Genomic DNA, 21,080 nt, shown 5'->3' with positions numbered 1-21,080 from the left:
GCGGCTCCCGGGCTCATTTCCCCACCTGCCCGCCCTTTGGCTGTCCTCCCCTCCCGTTTTAACGCAGCAACCATGGGGGGAGAAGGGTACCTCTGCAGGAATTTTGGGAAGGTGCGTCTGTAGGCGTAACCTGCTCGGCGAACTCGGATGTTCTCCCTGAGACCCAGGTATTCCACCTGGTGCTTCACCCTGCAGGAAGAAGGTTCGGGATGGAGCCCCACACAGAGAGCCCCCCACTCCCCATCCCTGCGGCTGCCGGGGGGGGAAGAGACCAGAAACGGACCGAAAGGGGGAAACGTGACCCTTTCAAGGAAGGAAGGAAGGAAGGAAGGAAGGAAGGAAGGAAGGAGGGAAGGAAGGAAGGAAGGGCTGCCTGAGAGACCGTTGGGAAATGGCCTTTTCTCTGGCTCTGCACGGGAAGATGCTTCCGAAAGGGAGAGTGGCCTGCCCCGTCCCTCCGCCCAGCAGCTCTCCAACTTCGGCAGGTAGCAAACCGTCAACTACTTTGAGCCATCGGCTCTTTTTGCAACCAGCCCTTTAGAGGAATGGTAAGGTGTGTGTTATCGCAGCCGCAAAGCAGGTAGTGGGACTTTTAAAGTCTGGATTATTGTGACACGTTCAGAACCGGGCAAATAACTCTCTGGCGTGGGAGCCCCGGAGAGCGCTGGCGGCCTCTTCGGCTCACCTGCTCTCCTCCCAGTCGTGAGGCTTTTTGGTCTCATTGGGCTTGATGCAGCGGATGTAGTGGGGGGTGCATTTCATCAGGGTGCCCACTAGGTCGTTGGCTTGTTTCTGCAGGAGAGAGAAACGGCATGTGAAGCCGCTGGCTGTTTGCTCAGGTCAACGGCGGCAGCGTCGCTTCCTCTGCTCCTTTGACCAAAGCCGCCTGCCCTGAGCAGTTGCACCGGTGTCAGGAAGCCTCTGCGCTTGTGGGGACTGCTCCCCTGGCTTCTGGGCCGGGGGCTCCTATGCGCTTCCTCTGGTGGGAGATGCTGGGCAGGGCCCAGGAGGCCGAGCGGCCCAACCACAAGCAGAGGGGCTGCACGGGAGGGAAGGGCTGCCTCCTCCTCACCACACACAGGGGCGCGCACACACACACACACACACACAGAGCTGTGTTGTCACTGTCCTTTGCAAGAGGAGCAAAGGGAAGGGACCCCCCCCCTCGTGATGCAGGAGTGGGCTGGACAGCTGCCAGGGGCTCTTTTGCTTGCCCCGCTGGGAGAATCTCGTTTGCACATGACGTTTCCGCAGGGCCCTTGTGTTTAAATTCGTTTTCACCACTCAGCCTTCGGCTATTCCTGGAGGGGCCAGCAGCCCCAGGACCTCCTCCGGGTGCAAAAGCCGCAAGACCTCCGCCTGCCCAAAGCACCCACCTTGATTTTGCTGCTGGCAGTGGTGGGTCGGCCTTTCTTTTCGGCTTGGAGATTCTCTGGGAACAGAGCCTTTATAAAAGGTCTAGGAGGAGGAGGAGGAGTAGAGCATCAGCACACGGCACAAGGCAGCAGCCAGGAGACCAGGGCAGAGGCGGCGGGACAACTGGCAGCCCCAGAGCCTCTGCTGAGACACTGGAGGGAGCAGGAAGCCAGGGGAAATGGCGGAAGCAGCCCCGGGGTAACTCGCTCCGAGAGCCACCTTAGGGAAACGGGAGCTCAGATCGCAGCCCTGCCCCCGTCACTCCCTCGGGCCCCAGAGGTCAGCCCCCTGGAGAAGCCAGAAGCCCCCCCTCCCCTGAGCCCCTCTTAACCCTTCCCTGGCCCTTCCTCCTGCTCCGTGGCCCTGGACGCTTCCGCCTCCCCAAAGCTCTCCTGCCAGCCTGCGCCTCCTCCTGGCTTGCTCAAGAGTTCCCCTTTCTGCCTTTGGCGTCAGGGCTTTGGATCCCCTTTCCAGCCCCGGCCGGATCCCCACTGGTCCCCTCTCGCTGGAGCCCCGGCAAGATCTTGGGCACAGGGGCAGCCGGGGGAACCCCGTCCAACGTACAATTGGCTGCTTTGCATCAGCTCGACCAAGTCCATGAAGAGGACGTCTCGGTTCCTCTCGCAGAATCCATCCATGTCGTAGGAAACCTGGCGGGAGAAAGGCAAGCGAGGCCCCTTCAGCGTCTTGGCCAGGAGGGCACACGGCAAGGAAGGGAGAAGGCCTGGGCCAGCTCCCGGGACAGGATTCCGACAGAGGCGGGAACTGGGGGAACCGCGGCCTAAAGCAGCCGTGCCTCTCCTGGGACTTCCAGACAAATGGGCCGAGACCCCAACAGGCTCCCCCTGGACGCCCCACGTGGGAAGGTACCTTCCCTGCGTAGTGGTGAATGATGAAGCCCTGACTCCAGCTGTTGAAATGCTCGTGAGTCCCAATCTGCATCTGCAGCTTCTGCAGCAAAGTTTGGTCGGCGCCTTCCCCTACCGCGTGCATCGTGGCACAGACGTCGTCCAGGATGCTCATGATGCCAGGCGGGTTCTGGGGTGACAACGGAAGCAGGGAGGGAGGCTTAGGGTGGAGGCTTGGCCTCCCTTTTGGACAGAATGGTGCTGGGGGAATTGGTCTAGAGGGTTGTGGATCACAGTGGGGAGGATTCTATTCTAATTCTATTGTGCATTCTATTCTCTATTCTATTCTATTTCTTCTATTCTATTCTATTCTATTCTATTCTATTCTATTCTATTCTATTCTATTCTGCATTCTCTTTTTTTCTCTTCTCTTCTCTTCTCTTCTTTTCCCGCCTGCTCCCTCCTCTCCTGTCCTCTCCTCTCCTATTCCCGCCTAGCCTCGTCTATTCTTTCCTGAATTCCACTCCTGGCACAGCCAGTTAACGGCATCCAGGGGGGCGGGGGAGAGTGGGACGAATCTGCGGCCATGAAGACCCTCCCAGACTTACCACTTTGTTCTCTATGAGGTCACAAACGATTTTGTTGTTGAAATAATCTATGGGAGTCCAGCGGATTCCTTCCTGAACGTATTCCTCCTGCAATAGAGAAGGGAGGCTCAGCGAGGCTGCGGGGATCCCTGGGCTGAACCTGCAGGACTCCAAAGACGTGGCAACCGCGGTGCAATGGGCAGCCTGCGGGAAGCAAGCTTTCCCATTGCACAGAAGTCTTCCTCGGCTGCCGTTGGTTACTTCCCCTCCCTGGGGCGGGGGAAGAGTTCCACACACACCCCTCCTCGGAAACAGCACAACCGAAGGAAGGAGACCCACCCAAGTGCTTTGAAACAACGTCTGTCGTTCCCACCAGGGTTTTAGGGAGCAAAAGAAGCAAATGTCCAGGCTGTTCAAAATGGCGGCCAGCAAGGGAAAATCCCCTTTGAAAGAGGCCGGCAGGAAATGGAGAGAGGGGAAGGGCCCCCCTTTCCATTCCAGAGCCCCGTCCAAGGCAAACGCACAGCCAGCCCGGTTCCCCACACGGGGTGGCGAGTCAGTCCCCACGGGGGAGTCACCTGATGCGCTGATGGCTCTGCCTCCTCTTAGGTCACTGGATCAGAGGGAAAATATTCCCCAGCTGAGCAGGCCGGGCCCTGTTTACTCCCAGGCTGGGCGGGCTGAACCGCAGCCACTTTCTCTCCCTCTTGCTTTGCAAGGCGGTTTCAAAACAAGCGTCAGCTGACAAGCTTCCCACCGGGGGGAGGGGGGGAGAAAAGCAGCGACGGGGTTTACTCCAGGGATTTCCTCCAAACCTCCAGGTTTACCTGCTCTGCCTTCAGGGTGAGCTCGATAAAGATCTGCTGCAGTTTTTCATTGACAAAATTGATGCAAAACTGCTCAAAGCCATTTTTCTGAAATCAAGAACAAACCATGTAACTGATTAATGCCAGGGCTGCGCAGACCGGCCTCTGTGGGCCACGTTAAGCCGCCTTTTACAGCGTAATATTTGAGTGACCTTCCCAGCTGATTTGACCGTCTGCTGGCAACCTTTTCGTGGAAATCAGGGCCTCAGTTCTCCAAAACGGCCTCCAAGATTTGAATTTCCTTTAGAAGAGCCGTTTTGGGCTCTCTGCCCGAAAAGCCTCCGAGCTCCTCTTTCGTCTTTGCTCGAGGGCTTCGCAAAGCCCCTTTCTGCAAAGCTCCATTTAGGCCCTGAATTCTGTCCCGGCTTCCATGCAGCCTTTTGTCTGAATTAATGGAGGTTTCCAATTATAGGAAGCCAGGCGTTTGGGCTGACATCATCCGACTGCAAAATTTAACCCAGCTCCCTCCCCCAAATGTTTTTCTTGCAAAAAGGGAAGACGAATGAAGCTGCCCTGAGACAAATCAAACTCATTCCAGCAGCCCGACCTCACTTCCAGCTGGGGCAGCGGGGCCAGCGGTGTCACCCTGGGCGTGTTGGCTAAGAAATCTGCCTTTTGTGGGAAGAAAGACAGCGAGCGTTTTTGGAGCAACGCCTCGCTCTGTTTGGGGGCCAAAACAAGAAGCCGCCGAAGCCCTCGGCCTCCGCTCCGGTAGTGGCCAGCTGGCCTGAAGCAGGAGGCGATTTTCGCGCCGTTTGCTGACCCCGAGGAGGCGGCCCTTCTTCCTTGCCCGTCTGAGAGCTGGGTTCTTCCCTGGGGGGCAGGGGGGCTGGGAAGCCGGTATTTTCGGCCTGTAAATGTTCTCCTCTGGCTGCTCCCCAAGGAGTGGTGGCCACTTTCGGCTGCTGCTAAGCGTCCGGATCGGCCCTCAGGCCTTTACCTGAAATATTTCAAAGCCGTAGATGTCCAGGACCCCAATATTATACTCCTGATTGTCTTTTTCCATCGCCTTGTTGATGGACTGTTAAAACAAGAGGGGGAGGGAACACAGTCCCATGAAAACAAGGGATGCGACTCTGAAATCCGGATGATACCGCGAATTAGAAGCCTGAGTCAAAAGGGGGCCAAACGCCACTTTGAGCGCCCTTGAAAGACTGCAAGGCAGAGCCTGCCTCCTGTGCTCGCCCAAGGAAACCGATGCCAGCCACAGCGGCTCCTAAAACGGCCCCTCCCTGTGGGCACCCAGCCCTCGGAGTCTCCTCTGCCAAACGTCAGGGGGCTTGAAAAGAAGCCCCCATGCGCTGCTGCCTTGAGCGGATCCTCTTCCCGGAAGGGCTGCTGCTGCTGAGGGAAGAGGGATGAGGGCAAGGAGAAAGAGGCTCCTCTCGCGGTGCCGTGGAAGGGATCCGGAAGGTTTTGTGCCTCAACTGTTTGCAGCTCTGTGCAAAGCCTCCCATAAGTGCCTCGCGAGGGCCCCCCCCCCCGGCCCGTTGAAGCGCCACTTACGTCCACCAAGTAGTCGAAGAGCCTGGCGTGGAGCGCTTTGGCCAAGGCGTCCCTGGTGTAGCAGGCTTGCTCCACGTTGAGGGTCACGTGGATGGATTCCGATTTGCCGCCCCACTTGCTGTCCATCTGCCTGCTGGTCAGTTTCTCTTTAAGCCGCCCCTGGTCGATTCCCAGGAGGAAAGCCGGGAAGGCCAGAACTGTGGGGGGGGCACAAGGAGACCCCAGTGAGACAGCAAAGCAGCCAGCGCAGGAAGGGGAGGGGGGTCTCCCTGACTCCCACCCAGGGCAGGGGTCTCCTCGGGCCATTAGGCAGGTTGCCTGGGGAAACATTCCATGTTTTGACCCCCCCCCCCCGCCCAAATCAGATCAGTCTTTGAGTTCTGGACTCCTTCTGGGTGGGTGGGGGGAACCTGGGGGACGCCCATGGCCCCCGGGGCCTGGCCTGCCAGGACGTGGCCCTCCCCTCGGCCACCCCACCGCTCCAGCCCAGCCCAGCCCAGCAGGGGCTACCTACACTCTTCGCTCTCCACTGCGGCATAGTTGCCGGCCTCTTTGAAGCTGAGGTTGCCCAGGTGGAGCACCCCGGCCACGATCTGGATGACCAGCGCCTGCTCCTGGGCCGAGAGGCCGATGACCTTCATGGCATGCTGCAGAGGGGCAGAGCGGGAGGAAGAGGGTGAGAAGCCCCCCCGGAGAACCCCTCCGTTCGGACCAAGGAGCAGCAGCAAAAGCAGCAGCAGTAAGTATTTCGGCCTTCTTTTCGCTTCCTTCTCCTAGTCCTAAGCCGGGCCTGGGCTTTCCTCCCTCTCCCAGGGCACGAAGGGAAAGAAAACGCTCATTTATTTCATTTTAAATGAAAGCAGAACATTCAGAGGAGGAGCCCGTGTGAAGGCCTGGCTCTTCCATGGCTGCAGGTTGCCTGTTGTTGCCGCAAGAAGCTAGTTCACCTTGAGGTTTTCCAGGCATTTAAAAAAAATAGTTTAAAAGCACAAAGAGCAGAACGTATAAATCTCTGGAACTATAAAGCAAAAACTACCTTTCAGAGTTTACGCCCTCCAGCAGTTTCTCACCATGTAACATGGCCAGGCAGAGGAGGTATTTAAGCAACAGCAGAAGAGAACTGTACAATCCGCCTAAACACCTTCCTGGATGGCTAAATAACGCGCTCTTTATGTATTTATTTACTTGCTCGCTTGCTCATATTAAAATCTGACTGGAGACTGGGGATATTATTCTTCATTTTGACTTCTTGGAGAGCCAACAAATCCAGAAATGCCACTGCAGAACCCAGAAGGGCTGGACAAGCGAGGAGGCTCCTTAGCCAGGCAAGTCAACAAGGGAAGGGAGAACCACGAGGGGAAAACGGTGGGTCCCAAAGAGCCTCCCAGAGTCCCAGGCCTTTTGTCCAGAGGGGCTGCTGGACGGGGTGGCATTTCAACTGCCCCCTCCAGCCGCTGGCTTCTCGGGCAGCCTGATCTGAAGTGACCCCCCCCCCCAGGCCGTCGCTGCCCCCCCATCCCCTTTTGGTCCTTCGAGCCGCTGGGATAGTCCCAAAACTACATCGGGGGGTGGGTGTCAGATCAGGAGGGCAGATGAGGACATGGGTGGGGACGGGCAGGGGTTCGACTGTACCTGTCCACCTACTCTTTGCTCCCAGACAGAGGCAATGGGGGCCCTTCCCTCACCCCAGTGGGGAGGGGGAGGGGAGACCCTTACCAGAGTTTCCTGGAAATCAGATTTGTCACTGATGTCTTCCACTTTGTAGGATCCGGAGAGGCTCAAGTAGTGATAGTAATCCATGTTGGTGATGCCCAGGTTGGCCCGTTGCTCATTGGAGGCACCTTCAATCAGCTGCAGGATAACACACACACACACACACACACACACACACAACGTAAGTGATCCTGCTTCGTGTTGTGTTTGAGAGGCAGAGAATTTGCCTTCAAAGGAAAACCACCGTTGGTTTGTCTGCTGAAAACTGGCCCCGAGAGTCTGTGGCAGGGAATCCCCCGGCCATGGTGGGGTCTCCAGAATTGGGCCCCGGGAGAAATGCTTGCCCTTGGCTCAGGATTCATGCAGCTTGGCTGAGGAGCCCAGCGGACGCGCTCCAGGGACAGCCATCGTCACCCCAGGACTGCGGAAGGGGTACTTGCCGGCTGGGGGATTATGGGGGAAGGAACCCCGAAGTCCTGGTCTCCCGCAGAAGCCAGAGCAGCCACCTGGCCCAGAGGTTCGGGGGGGCCTCCCCTTCAACCTCCTGCCCTCCTTCCCCAGCCAACTTCTGACCTGGTAAAAAATGTGGAAGCTCCTTTCCCCGGGATTCCTCATGACCACCCGGGATTTCTCCAGCAGGAAGTTGGAGATCCTGCCTCCGTCCGGCTCCCCGCCTGGGCTAAACTGGATTTCAAAGTATTTCCCCTGCAACAGAGCGAGGGTGTCCGTGGCCAAAGGGGAACCCTTGGCTGGAGAGCAAGAAAACCCGGGGGGGGGGGTGTTCAAAACGGGTGGTCCCCGCAGGGGCCCGGCTCTCCCCTTATATCCCCCCACCCCCTTCACCCCAGGGGGGGGGGCAGAAAGGAAGCAGGCGGAAGGAACGATGGCCCCAACCCATCTGGAGCTGCTCTGGCAAAGGGCCAACTCACAAATCTGCTGGAGTTGTTGTTGCGAACCGTCTTGGCATTCCCAAAGGCCTCCAGGAGCGGGTTGGACTGCAGAATGATATCCTTCACGTGCTGAAAGCCAGAAGGCCGACGTCAGCCCTTGGGTGAAAGTGCCTCCTCCTCCTCCTCCTCCTCTTGCTGGATCGTCCGGGGGGGGTCTTAATCTCCCCTCCCCAACGGCTCCAGTGGAAAGGAGGCACCTGGCCACCTGCCTTGAGCCGTGGAGGTGACCCAAGCGGGCTGAAGCAACGGCCAGGGGGCAGCTGACCTCTTCCTGCACCCTACAGCTCCAGCCCTCTGCCTCGGGAAACGGGGGCTCAACGTGGGATCCCGAAAGAGCCTTTGGCTGTTTGGCGCTCCTTGCACCGACACCCTTTCCGTCTCAAAACGTGCAGGACACAGATCTCAACAAGGTTTCCCTGAATGACCCCTGGACTGAAATCAACGGCCAGGGACCTCCTTTGCAGCCACGGAGACTCCGTCCCCCTGCCTCTACCTGTTTCCTAGCCACACGGCCGCCTAAAACTGGCTCACGGGGGGAATGGATCACTCCCCCTTCCTAGAAATAACCGAGCAGCTTATTTATAGAGGGCGATTAAGCAACAACAGTTGCTCCCTCCTTGGCTGGCTGCGGATCCAAACGGAAGGAGGCTGTGATCTTCCATGGCAACGCGGGAAAAAGACAGAAGCAGCGAGACTCTGGCAGTGCCAGCACATTGCAGGGAGCAGCCGAGACCCACGGAAAGCCTCCCTCCCCCTCCTCTCACCTGCACTCTGGGGCCTCCTCCGGATATCTTGGAGATGTAGCTCATGATGTACTTGGCTCCCACCGTCTTCCCGGCTCCACTTTCGCCGCTGGGAAAAATGAAAAGGGCCCTCTTCTTGCAACCCTTCCAAGCAGAGTCCTCAAGAACAGGGGTCTCCAACCTTGGCCACTTTAAGCCTGGAGGACTTCAACTCCCAGAATGCCCCAGCCAGCAAAGCTGGCTGGGGCATTCTGGGAGTTGAAGTCCTCCAGGCTTGAAGTGGCCAAGGTTGGAGACCCCTGCTCAAGAACAAGCATCGGTGTCCCCAAAGTCTTGACCTCCTGCAGTACCCCCTGCCCTGAGAGCACGGCCCCCTTCCCACCGGTCATTTCGCCTGACCCCCTGAATACGGCCGGTGCTTCCTTCCGCCCCCTCCCCCCCAGGGTGCCCTGTTGCATTGCCACCCTGGATATGGCAAGGGCTGCGCTCCAGGCCCCAGCAACAGAGGCTTCTGGGGTCGGGGGGGGGGAACAGGCTGAAAGGTCCCTCCTGCCAGACCAGGGCTTAGGGCCCCCCCCGGGCAGCTGCCCTCCCTGGTGCGTGAGGTCTTGTTTTTCTGCAAGTGTGCATGGTTTTATCGATCAGGATGCTGGTGAATTTGCTAAGTCCAAACCTCAGCAGAACAAGAATGCAACATTTATGAGGCACAACAAGGAGACCCAGGGCGCTCTGACTCCTCCAGAGTCCTCCACGAAGCCCTCCTGGCAACGGTGGCCGCCGTTCCAGCCAAAGGTTCCTTGTAGGGCAATTGCCTTCTATTGCTTTGCCAATAAGTAGCGGGAAGACACACATTGCCTTTTCTAATTCTGTCCTTCTCGGGGCTGCCCCGCCAGGCCTGGCCTGCAAAAGCCTTTGGAAAATAAAGCTAGGATGTGCGACTAAAACCACTAGCAGAGAAGCATTATGGGAACTCTATTTTGGTGCCTATTAGCTGTTCCCAGCTACAGTTACAAAAATACTGCAATGCCTATTGAAGAGTTCTGAAAGTCAACACAAAGAGAAAAAAGTCAGCAGGAAAAAATACAATGTGACTCAAAGGTTTTGGCTTAGTGCGAGGACTGTGCACATTACCACTGCGGCTTAGCATTTTGGGTCAAGAATGACTGTTTCTCCGACAAACCATGGTTTAAAAACCTTGCTTAGCATCTGTGAATGCAGTCAAATAATTTTTGCAGCCACCAAGATCAAATGTACTATTTTAAACCTTGTTCCTGCTTCCTTTTAAAAAATAAATAAATAGATCTGTATATTTGGCATGATACACTTAAACTGGTGACTGAAAGCAAAATCTGCTATGTATTTTCTCAGAAGTTAATCCCACCAAGATAAAGGAGGCTTGTTGCCCTGGGAAACTATGATTAGGATCCAAATCTTGATCTGGCAACTCAGAGTCCTCTTCAGGACACAATCTCTTTGAGCCAAGTGAGCTCAGCTATATGCTAAAATAAATCACAAAGTCGATGCATTGTTGAATTAAGTGAAAAATCGAATGTACATTTGCACCAAGAGGTTTTGGCTGCTGGAGCTCCCGATCACGGCGGAGTCCAAACTGCCCTGTTGCTGGGCAGCCATAAATGTCTCCGGTGCTCAAGGGAAACGTCCGCTGACAGCCAGCAGGCTGGATGGAGGCTTGGCTACCGAGACAGGGGAAAAAGGCTCTCCATCCTGGGGGGGCCTTCTGCTCTGGACTGGGCAGCCTCCCTCTGGCCGAGAAGCATGGGTCTCCTGGCTTTGGAAGGGGGGCCCTCTTAGACTGGGGCCCCCCAAAAGTAGCACCCACCCACCTGCTACTTCTAAAGAACATCCGGTTTCTGCCACACTGGTCCTTTCTCTTGGGCCACGATTTCCCTTCTTTACCTGTGAGTAACTCTGGTGGAGCCTTGTTCTTCGAGCAAAGCAACCCCTGCCAGCAGCAGCCTCTCCTCGGGACCAGGAAAGCCTTGCCAGCCCCTGGGCCTCAGGAGAGTCCCACCTGACAAGGACCAGGGCTTGCCCGCTTGTTTCGTGGCCTGTGTGTATCCCAAGGCACTTGGGCGTGCCAGGAAAAGACCCCCGGGGGCATCTCACCCGTGGATTATTTATTTATCAAATTTATTTGCTGCCCATCTTGAGGTTCGGGTGACCTTGAATGCTAAAATGTCCACACAGAGGAGAGAGCCCCCGTGTTTGTACAGCAAAGTGGCAGGGGTCTTGCCCTGCTTGGGGGCCATTGTGCAGTGCCTAGCCTCAAACAGAAGAGAAAATAACTTCTAAGCAAGCTACTTTTTCTGTCCTCAGCCACGTAGAGGGCCAATTCCTATAAGTGGCAGACACTGTTTTTATTTTAAGCTTGAAAAACCAGAAATAGAAATAAAAAAGCCACAACAATGACAAGTTGTGGCGGGGGGAACCCCAACTAACTGCTTCCAGGCCTCCATCTCTGGGCCACAAGCAAAGAGGGCAGAGAGGGAGCCTCTCCTTTAGAAATGGCAGCAGCACAAATTAATGGCTGGGAACCATGGGAACCATGGACCCTGGAGCTTCCTCACCCCTGGGAGGCAGGATTGGGAGACCCAGCTGGCCCAACAGGACACGTGGAGGTTCTCTGACCAAGAACTGCACACTTCCTTCATACACCAAAGGGACGTTCTGCCCCCGCTGGATGGAACGGAGTCGCTGGGCGGGTTTTGCAGGTGGGTTCAGCCGCTGCTGCCTTGGCTTTACCTGCTTACACCTCATGCATCCCCTTAGCTCCAGGCCCTTCTACGCTGAAGGTCCCGCTGTTGCAACTCTGCAGTTGGAAGCATTTCCCAGGGCCCATTTGGCTCTGCTGTGCAGGACATCTGGCCCCTCTTCAGTGACCCCTCCCTCACGCCTCCTTCCTCCCAAGGGCTTCCGCCCCTCCCCGCTGACCTTGCCTTCCATGCCCGCGAGTGCCATGATTTCCCGGCCTAAGCGGATCCCTGGTCAGAGATTCTCCATCCCTGGATTGCTCACGCTCAGTATTTGCCTGCACCTGAACCCCAGGCGGTGGGGCTTCTCCCCCGGCAGACCCTCCGGGGGCTTCCAAGCTCCTTTGGACAACCAGAGGGAGGGACACACACACACACACACACACAGGCGCAATGCTCCTCCCCTCCTCCTGCTGCTGCTGCTGATGTGGCCAGCCCAGCCCGGGGGCAGAAAGGAAACGGGGGGGGGCCCTTACCTGATGATCACACACTGGTTCTCTCGGTCGATTATCATATTTCGATACATGTTGTCTGCCAGAGCGTAGATGTGTGGAGGGTTTTCGTACTGCGCCTAAAGCAGAAGGAGCCGTGAGGCAAACGCAAGAACAGGTGAAAAAGTCCCAGGAAGAAAAAGAGACCGGCCAGAAACGCCTGCCCTTCCCCCCGCCCACCTGGGCACCTGGGGAACAAGGCTCAGAGAGCAAGAAGTGGGGGGCCATGGGAAAACGGAGACGCTCTGAATCGATTCTTTTTTTTTTCTTTTTAAATGAAAACAAGTTTTGAAAAGCTGAAGCTCACTTACGGCTCCCTGGTACATTTCAATTTCTCTCTCCCCAAAATACGGCATCTGCTTGAATGGGTTGACCGAGATGAGGACGGACCCGATGTATGTCTGCGTCAGGACGAGTCAAGGCTGGTGCCGTCATTCCAGGTAGCGCAAACGAGCCCCCCGCCCCGGCTCCTCTCAGGTGGGCTTGGGCTCCTTCTCGGCTCCCACCTGAGACGATTGGTCCGACTTCCCTCTTGCAAAGCCAACGGCCGGCTCAACCTGCGGGAGGCCTCCCCGGTTCCTTGCCAGACGACAGCGGCAGCCCTGAGCCAGCCCGCTAGAGCCCAGCCTTTGGGGCCAAGGGCAGCCTCACCTGGCAGGCCAGGGCGCCAACCTGGCAGCTCAGGCCTGCGGAGGATGGGCTGCCTCCAGCTGGGGGCTTGGCTCTGTCCACCATTCGCTCATTCACCAGGTTACGGTGCATCTGCCTCCTCGCCGTTTCGCTTCCTTCGTGTTTGGGGCTCCAGGACAGAGAGCAGAGGAGGCCTTACCTCCCCGCTTTCCCAAGTCAGCCACAATACTTTCCCACTGAAGGCCCAGGGCTTCGGCTTGGGAGACGGGTGAGAGTATTTGCTCCACGCTGGCGCTACCCCCAGGGCAACCACACCTACCCTTGCCATTCCACACAATCAGCCCTCAGTCTTACCCACAAAATCCCATTGTTTGGGGCTGATAGCTGCAGGATGATGTCATGCCACCGCTGACGAAAAGAAAACCAAGGCAAACAAGCCCAAATCCCCAGGAGAGGTCGGAGAAAGGGACCCACCCAGCGGCTCAGGAATCGGCTGAGCCCCCCCGTGAAGAGGAGGACGAGCCTTCTTCCAGGGGAAAAGGCCACTCGGTAAACAGTCCCAGGAATGAGTGATGCGCAAAGACGAGGCAAGCTCCGCCAGGGGGAGGCGGCAGTTCCCTTCAGGTGCTTAGGGGGGAGACCTTGGGGTGCCACTTTGGAAGAGGTTGGAACAGGAGGGGCGTGTGGGGGGGGGCAGAGCCAGGCCTGCCCACCAGCCAGAACCTCCATTGCTGCTGGATTCCCACAACACTCTCAGCCCTTCAAGGCGGAGCGGTTGGGAAAGAAAGGCTCCTGAAAGCCTGACACACACACACACACACACACACACACACTCACCCACAACCCCCTTGGGCTGAAGAGGGCACCGCTGCCTTGACTCTCCGTCCCAGGGACAGATGATGCATCTTTACACAAACATGCTTGCATTCCTTCTTCAAGGTTACTTCAAACCACATGTCTCCTTACTTGGCCCAAAGGTTGAGCAATGCACACACACGCACACACGCACACCAGGCAAGACAATCTCCCAATGGGCTAAACAAAGCCACTGGTTCTTCAAAGCTTATTTGCCCTTTGTATCCTATAAAGGCGAGGTAAACAAAGCCACTCAGGTTTGTGTCATAGCAGCAGCAGCAGCAGCCATTCCCAGAAGGCTGTGGGGGGAGGGGGAGGCAAGCAAGGAAGGAGGCCTTCCAGGAGGGAGGGGCACATTCAAGGGGCCTGCCAATTCAAGAAGAGGTTCCCCCATCTCTGATCCTCCCCCCCTGTCCTCATTGAGCCCTGAAGGCTCCACGTCTCTCTCTGCACTGGGGCTCAGGGACATCCCCCCAGGGAAGGGCAAACCCTGCCCTCCCCCTCTCTTCTAGTCCAAGGCTGCTTTCTGCTGATTCTCAGGTGCCGGGTCTGGCAGCAGGGCCAGGAGCTGGTTCTCCCAGGGGCTCAACCTCTTTCCACCCGTCTTCCCCGGGAGGGGGGGACCAGAGAGAGAGAGAGAGAGAGGAAAGGAGGGAGGGGAGGGGAGGGAGGGAGGGAGCTCTGCTTCTAGCATCAGCAGCTCTTAAGCCTCCAGTCAGAAAGAAAGAAAGAAAGAAAGAAAGTAGAAGGAACGGCCAGGAAGGCGACTCTGAGGGGGGGCTTCTGCCTCTTCCCCTCCTCCTGTGGTCTAAAAGCTGGCGAACGGCCAGGCAGGAGGGGGGCACAGACTCCCCACAGACCCAGGGAAGGATACAAAAATAAAGTCGTCCATGTATCGCTTCCTGAGGTTCTCCACAATGGCGTCTTCCGAGATCTTGGAGAGGAGGACCATATCATCCACGCCGCTGTGCTTGACATTGTGGCTCTGCCAGTGATACCGATAGTGGCCCTTGCTCCCCTGGGGGAGGAAAAGGCCGGGAGCAGGTTAGTTATAGGAGACGCGCCCTCCATTTCCCCCCCCGACCCCTCCCCAACAAATGGTGCGTCAGTGTGGAGACAGGCTCTCCAAGAGGGGGAGCCGAGAGATGCGGGGAAACAGCATCACCACCAGGTTGACAAATTGTGCGGATACAAACGAATTCTGCAAGATATGTAACTCTGGGGAGTTGAAAGGGACCTTTGAAGCGACAGGGTCCGAGTACCTGCTTAGTCCGGCGCTCATTAGGACACCTTTTTCAGGTGACCGTCCAGCCTGTGGGACTTCCCTGCCCCGCCCATTGTTCATTGACTGACAGCCGGCAGACTCAGAAGCTGCTGTAAGGCTGGGTGGGCTTCTCCACGCTGAGCAGGCCTTTAACGGCTGCACGGTGAAGATCTCCGCAGAAGAGCAAGTCGGAAGCCCCAAAGCGCCGAGAACAGAATTTCCTTCCCGAGATAAAAGCAGCCAAAAAAGGAATTAGCGGCGGAGGATGACTTCCTGATCAGGAGGCCTCTGTCCAGCCGTCCTCGGAAAACGCTTCCTGCGCAAAGGTGGGCGAGACTAAACACGGGAGCAGGAAGGCCAACGGGAAGAGCTCCTTGGCCACCTGCCTCAGGGGAACTCGAGGGAATTGTGTCAGAGAGTAAAAATAGAACACAACACACCGTCCAGCTGTGGCATCTGCTACCAGTGCTGAGTTCCAGATGCTCCTTTTAAGGACAATTGAGGGCCTAAACCGGGGACAGGAGAGCAGGAAGAAGTTTGTCCCAACACGAGGGAAGGAGAGCTCTGCCAGCCACAGGGCCCCTGCGGGAGAAAAGATTTCACCCCGGGGGGGCCCATATGGAAGCCCCCGGGTTCTTCCTCCGGGCAGAGAAAGGCCCCTCTGCAGCTACAAGGGATCAGCAGCAGCAGTTCTACCATCTCTGCCCATCACTGGGATCATCCCTGATGCCAACTGACTCACCGGATCAGCGCCTGGTTATCACTCCTGTTGCAAAACAGCTACCGAAAACGCTTTGCCTCGAGTCAACACAATGGCCGTTCCTCTCCTTCCTTATCAAGGTTGACCCACACCCACAAACCAAGCAGGCCCAGCTCCAGGCCTACCAGGCAACGAAAGCCTCGGATAGCTCTGCCTGGGGGGGCGGCATTCAGGCCAGGGCAGCAGATGCTCCACAAGGCCCCCTCCCGCCTTAAGGCAGCTCTGGCCGCCGAGAGGGCAGCTTTTGCTTGGGCACCAGCCAGTCCAGGGAAAGGAGGAGGAGGAGGAGGGCAAGGCAGGAAAGTCTACCCCGGCCAGCTGTTGGCCACCAAGAGGAAGGAGACTGCTGATGCCAGGGCAAGGCCAAGGAACAGGGGAGCTCCTGGCTGCCCTGAAGGGCTCAGAGGAGGAGAGGACGCCCCAGAAAGGCAAAGTGAGGGGAGCAGCCGGCCGGCTGAAGCCTGAGATCTGTCCCCAGGTGGGTTTGAAATGAGTCCCCCACCCACCCCCCAGGGCCTGCCACCCATCCTGGGCATGACCATCCGAGTCACAAGCCCTGGGAAAACCATTCCCTGGATTGCACTGCGGAGAAACGCGGATTCCCAGAAAGGCTCCTGCCCCAGAGCCAGCCCCAAAGAATTCCCCACCGAGGCCAAAATAAGCAGAGACTCCTCAACGTGCGTCAGCAATAATCAGCCTTTAAAATCACCCGGACAAAAGCTATTCATACGTCTGCATTGTGAAGAAAAGAGTTTGCTTCAAGGAGGAAGCCGCCCCCAGATATCTTGCCTCTGCCCTGGGAAATGGGCAGCGGTTCTGGCCCCAGCCACCTCTCCTGCAGCAGATCCCAAGGCAGCCCCCTTGCAAGAGGCTGCATCAGCCGGTAGGGCCCACCCGGCTGCTTCCTGGAGGGACGGGGAGGCAGCCTGGACGTTTTGGCCAGGCTCCAGGATACCACCGGGAGGGACCGTCAGCCCCTGGAGCCCCTTCCGGGATGGTTTTGGCAAACCGGAGGAGCGTCTCTGCCCTCCCCCCCGCCCAGCCCTGGCGTTCCCTGGGCCTTGTGCTCTCTTTGGCATCCGACCTCCCCCACAGCCCCCCGCGAGGCAGAGACGCTTTCGAGCAAGCTTCTTCCCAGCTCGCCTTGCGACGGGCACATTGGCAGCACCGCAACCCAGGAGTATTTCGGGCCCTCCCCCACCCCCGCCTTGGCAAATAGACACAGCACAGCTGTCGCCATGGACACCCCGCCCCGAGGCCGCCGCCGCAGCAGCAGCAGCAGCAGCATCCCTGAAGGCCTGTGGAGATGCTTGGGAAGCCCGTGGTCCACCTTCGGGGTGCTTGGCCCGTGGTGCCTGGGTCAGTCCAGGCCCTCCGCCTCAAGCAGGATCTCCCAGCAAGGAGTTCTTTTGCCCAACAATTCCACCCGGGATCTTTTCTTCCAGCAAACTGAGCCTGGAATGGGGGAGGGAGGGGGGAGGCTTGGAAACGGAAGAGGATTTCTCTTCTGCAGGAGGCTCCCCCGGCTCAGCCCAGCCTGGCTCCCCCTTGCTTGGGGGGCTGGCAGAGAGGCAGTCCTATCTCTCGAGGGGGGGGTCAGGTGGGCACAAGCAGGAGCCCCCCCCCCCATCCTTGCTCCTCTCCAAACCCGGATGACGACCCCTTGGGGATCTGTGCACGGCTGAAGGAGCCCCGCCAGGCTCCCTCTCTCTGCCATCCGCGGTTCAAGGCTGGCAGTCAGCAAAGAGGGAGCGGATCACTTCCCCGGCAGGCAGGGCTCCCGGGATCTCCCTCGCCCGAGAGGATCTGTGCCAGGAGGGTCGACCCAGAGCGCCAACAGCTTCAGGGAGGCAGTGAAAAGCAAGCGCCTGTCCCCTCACACCTCCGCTCCAGCAAGGGGGGCAGCGGGAGGGGCCTCCTTGGCCAGGTGTGCCCCTGCAGCCCCTCCTGGGCAGCAGTTTTCCGGCATCCCTCGATAGCAGCACCTGTTCTTCGCAAGGCCCTTTAACGCTGGGGGGGCAGGTGCCCTGCTGCCTCCCATCGCTGTGCCCACCGGCTGCTGCGGCGTTTGAGGACCACGAGGCGACCCTTCGCCCTTTCAGTAAGAAAGACATGGACCCCCCCCCCTTTAAGGTGTGTTTGACATGACGGCGGGCCTCTCGGATTGTTCTGCAGCATTTAAGGCACAAGAAGCTCTTACTAAAATTACTCAAGGGCAGCTGGCAGCTGTACGTTAAGTCACACTTTTGCAGTTGCTTTATTGGTTGTCCTGAACGTTAGGAAAAGTAGAGAAACGGAAGCTTTGAAACGGGTCTCAACCCGTCCTCTGAAATGGAAACTTTCGGTCAGACTGGCGTGACCCTGTCAGTTGGCACCAGGGGAAGCTCTGTTTCCAGCAAGGGAAATAATTCCGTGTCAGGGATCTGGGACAAGGAAGGCCAAGGATTCAAGTGACACATAAACACCCCCTTGTCAAAGAGAGGATAAGCCAGAGCGAAAGAGGCAGCCGCATCTGCCGGTTGGGCTGTTCTGGTTCAGGGACAATCGGAGAACTTGGCCAATCCACAGTCACCCTAGAAAGGAGAGGCCAAGTGGCTTGGGAGGCTGCCCGCAGAAGGTGAGCCGGAGGCACCAGGCCTCCCCCTTCAAGCCCGTGCTGGGCGGCCTCCCGTTCAGCCAAGGGCGCAGGGGCGCATGTTATCGTGCCGTGGGCGTTTCCAGCACAATCTCTGTGTGGGCTGAGAGGCCGTGGAAAAGAAAGCCGCCTTATCTGGAAGGTGTCGAAAGGGTGTAGGTGGGGCCGGGCATTCTCAGGAAGCCTTGGACTACAACTCCCATGGTCCTTGGTTCCACTGAGCCACTTGTCCCATTCTGAGGATTCTATCGTTCAATTGGAGAAATCCTCTGAAAAGATGTTGGGCCGCACACAAGGCGCGAAGAGGTTTCGCTGAAGGGGAAACTGAGCCTCACTGGAGCCCCCCGGGGTCTCCTTGGGGCGCCCCTTCCCTTAAAGGCTGCAAAATGAGGGGGGTGATTCGCTGTACCCACCAAGGGAAGTTCAACTGGTTATCTGCTGACTCCCCCCACCTCCCAAAAATATATATATATATATATATATATATATATATATATATATATTGGCTCGCTTTGCACATAATGCACTGAAGAGCAAGTCTTGGCACCGGAGGAAGCACCCACCACCCAACAGGCTCTTTGGCTAAGGGAGGTCGCCCTGGACGTTCAACCACATTCCCGTCCCCCAAAAAGTTTAAACCGAATCATGGACTTTATGTTTAAGGCTTTATGGCCGTTAGCTAGCCAGGAGCGAAGTGGGCTAAGGAGGCACAGAAGCCAGAAACCGAAGGAAAAAGTGAATCAGGAATCAGAAATCCTTCTGAAAAAGGAAGCCGTCAAGTTGTGTCTGCACAAAAGAATGGGGGGGGGGAGGGCGTGGGATGAGTAAGTCATACTGGGGAGGAATAAAACTGATGAATGATTTTGGAATTCTGGCCTTTCCCGTAGGAGCGCAGATGTGGGAGGACGTTGGCGATAGAGCCCCGCAGCAGCCAGGCAGTCGGCCCCAGAGCTCCAGGTGGCCCAGCTGCTCCTCCCCGCCCTCTGGAACCAGCGACCCCCAAGCCCCCTCTTGGGGCTGATGAGAAAGGCCGAGGGCCTCGTTTCTTCTGCCGGAAGCAAAATGGGGGGCGGGGGGATGTTGCACCTTTGACTATTGCCAGGGAGGGGGAGCGCCTGAAGAGCTGCAAAGCCACGGAAGCCAGAGGGCCCCCGGGAGGAATCGGTTGCGGGGGGGTGCTGGCCTCAGAAGGGATGGAAGGCGGCTCGAAACCCATTGGAGGTCCCAAGGGAGCCCAAGGAAAAGCCCACCCGCAGGTCAGCTTGGAGCCAAGGAAGAGCCAGCAGGGAGAGGCCCTCGGAGGCCGCTGCCGAGCCAGGAGCAAATCCACTTCACATCCTCCCTGCTGCCCTTGAACAGCCGCCACTCGAGTCCCCACCTTCCTGCAACAGGCCCAGCCCAGCAACGGTGTCAAACGGTGCACCTGGAGGGGCCCGTGATTTGCCCTGCCCAAGGCCGAGACGGGCCCTCTGGCGGCACTTCCCGCTTCTTCTCCAAGAGGGGATGCCACGAGGAGGAATTTCTCCTCCTCTGGAGCTTCCCAAGCCAGGCTTGGCCCGAGGGCTGCCCCCTGGAAGGCCGGCCCAAGAGCCCACCAAACACCTGCCTGCTCTGGGCCTGCACAGCCTTTTCAGGCCAGGAACCAGAGCACGTCCGGTCCGCCTTCTGCAAGAAGAGGCTTTGCTCCAGCCACTTTCTTCTGCCAGTAAGAAACTGGGCGAAAGAAGCACCGCCATGTAGAGCATCAGCTCACCCGGTGACAAGCCAGCTGGGCGTGGTCTTCCTTTTTCTGAACTAGAACATCCAGTAAGATCAGGTCCAACTTCGTTGGTTTAAAAGGTCTCTGTCCCCCGGAGGCCCTTCCGCCCCAAAGCCTCCCTCTGAAGGAGCAGCAGAGGGCCGGCCGCGGTTCCCATCAACATAAATAAGGCAATGGCCACCACAGGTCGGAAAAGGTGCGCCCGACAGAGCAGCAGCTGCAGCAGCCGGCCCTGAAACAGGCGCCTCAGAACCTACGGGGCCATTTGGAACCACGAGAGACCCAGCTGAGCTGCAGCCAAAGGCCTGCTGGGGATTCTTTCCAGCCTTGCAACGCCAGCCACGCGCAGGCCGCTCTAAACCCTCTGCGGCTTCGGGGATCTGCCCAGTGGGGGAGGGCAGACCCAGCTACCAAAGCCCTGCTCAACGGCACCACAGCAGCCAGCCCAGAGCCACAGGGCCCGCCAAGGAGCCCGCTTGCTGGGCCACAAACCGGGTTTCCTGTCCCATCACTCAGCGGGGGACCAGCTGCCCTTCCTTGGCCCAGGGGAGTTCCGACTTCTGGCCCTGGAGCGGGACCGAAGGCAGGAGGGGCTGCGGCTCCTTCGGGCAGAACCAGGCGGCCGAAGTGTAGCAATGCCAGGTCATCTCTGGCCCCTCCATGACCAGGAACGTCCAGGACTGTGGCGGGATGGAGAGGCCCCATGCGACAGAAGGGCCTGGTCTGGGCTTTCGAGAAAGAGCCGTTGTTCTCAGAGCCTGGACCATGGCAGGGAACCCCAAGGCTGCGCCTTCTGGCTTAGCCTGACCAACTCGCTAGGACGGCCACCAACGTGGGGCAATCCATCAAACTCGACCTCGCCACCCCCGAACCGAACGGTACCCACCTCTTCCCTGCTCGGCCCGCGTTGGGGTTCAGAGGGAGCAGGAGGGCAGCCAGGGGCCTCCATCCGGGGGAGGGTGCAGGCTTGCCACCAAGGACAGGGAGAGAGCATGGCGAGCTCCGTGTTGCAGGGATCCTACGGCACCACGAGCCAAGGCGCAGCGGAGGCTTTATGAGCACAGCCTGGTCCGACAGGTGTTCGGCGTCACCTGAGAACCTCCCAACCAGCGGAGGATGGGAGTGGCCCCGGGAGCAGGAGCCCCTTCCTCTCCAGGTTCACCTCTCCACCAAGCCCTGGTCTCCGCAACTCAGCAAAGGAAGGGAGCCGCTTGTCCAAGCCAGACAGAAACAGCCATGGCAAACCTCAGGCCAGAGATTCCTGGAGCCCTTTCCCCCGGTGGGGG

At 58.0% G+C, this 21,080-nt stretch overlaps 1 protein-coding gene across 1 annotated transcript in view; it reads right to left on the bottom strand.

The window, feature by feature from the left end:
• The window catches only part of MYO1E (myosin IE), a 31,710-nt gene that overhangs the window by 8,032 nt on the left and 2,598 nt on the right, over positions 1-21,080 (bottom strand). Inside the window, exons 3-19 of the mRNA XM_026709715.2 lie at positions 14,251-14,394; positions 12,203-12,292; positions 11,877-11,971; positions 8,651-8,738; positions 7,866-7,955; positions 7,510-7,641; positions 6,940-7,074; positions 5,738-5,870; positions 5,224-5,420; positions 4,658-4,738; positions 3,679-3,765; positions 2,873-2,959; positions 2,287-2,454; positions 1,981-2,066; positions 1,377-1,458; positions 686-792; positions 91-189 (exon numbers count right to left, since the gene is read on the bottom strand). Of these exons, the coding sequence (XP_026565500.2) occupies positions 91-189; positions 686-792; positions 1,377-1,458; positions 1,981-2,066; positions 2,287-2,454; positions 2,873-2,959; positions 3,679-3,765; positions 4,658-4,738; positions 5,224-5,420; positions 5,738-5,870; positions 6,940-7,074; positions 7,510-7,641; positions 7,866-7,955; positions 8,651-8,738; positions 11,877-11,971; positions 12,203-12,292; positions 14,251-14,394 (1,901 nt within the window). The remainder of the gene's footprint in view (positions 1-90; positions 190-685; positions 793-1,376; positions 1,459-1,980; positions 2,067-2,286; positions 2,455-2,872; positions 2,960-3,678; positions 3,766-4,657; positions 4,739-5,223; positions 5,421-5,737; positions 5,871-6,939; positions 7,075-7,509; positions 7,642-7,865; positions 7,956-8,650; positions 8,739-11,876; positions 11,972-12,202; positions 12,293-14,250; positions 14,395-21,080) is intronic.

The sequence above is a fragment of the Pseudonaja textilis genome, chromosome 13 (assembly GCF_049901715.1).
Source record: "Pseudonaja textilis isolate UNSWEBS1 chromosome 13, rPseTex1.2, whole genome shotgun sequence".
NCBI lineage: Eukaryota > Metazoa > Chordata > Lepidosauria > Squamata > Elapidae > Pseudonaja > Pseudonaja textilis.
The sequence above is the reverse complement of the archived record's forward strand: the minus strand, read 5'-3'. Positions and strand labels throughout refer to the sequence as shown.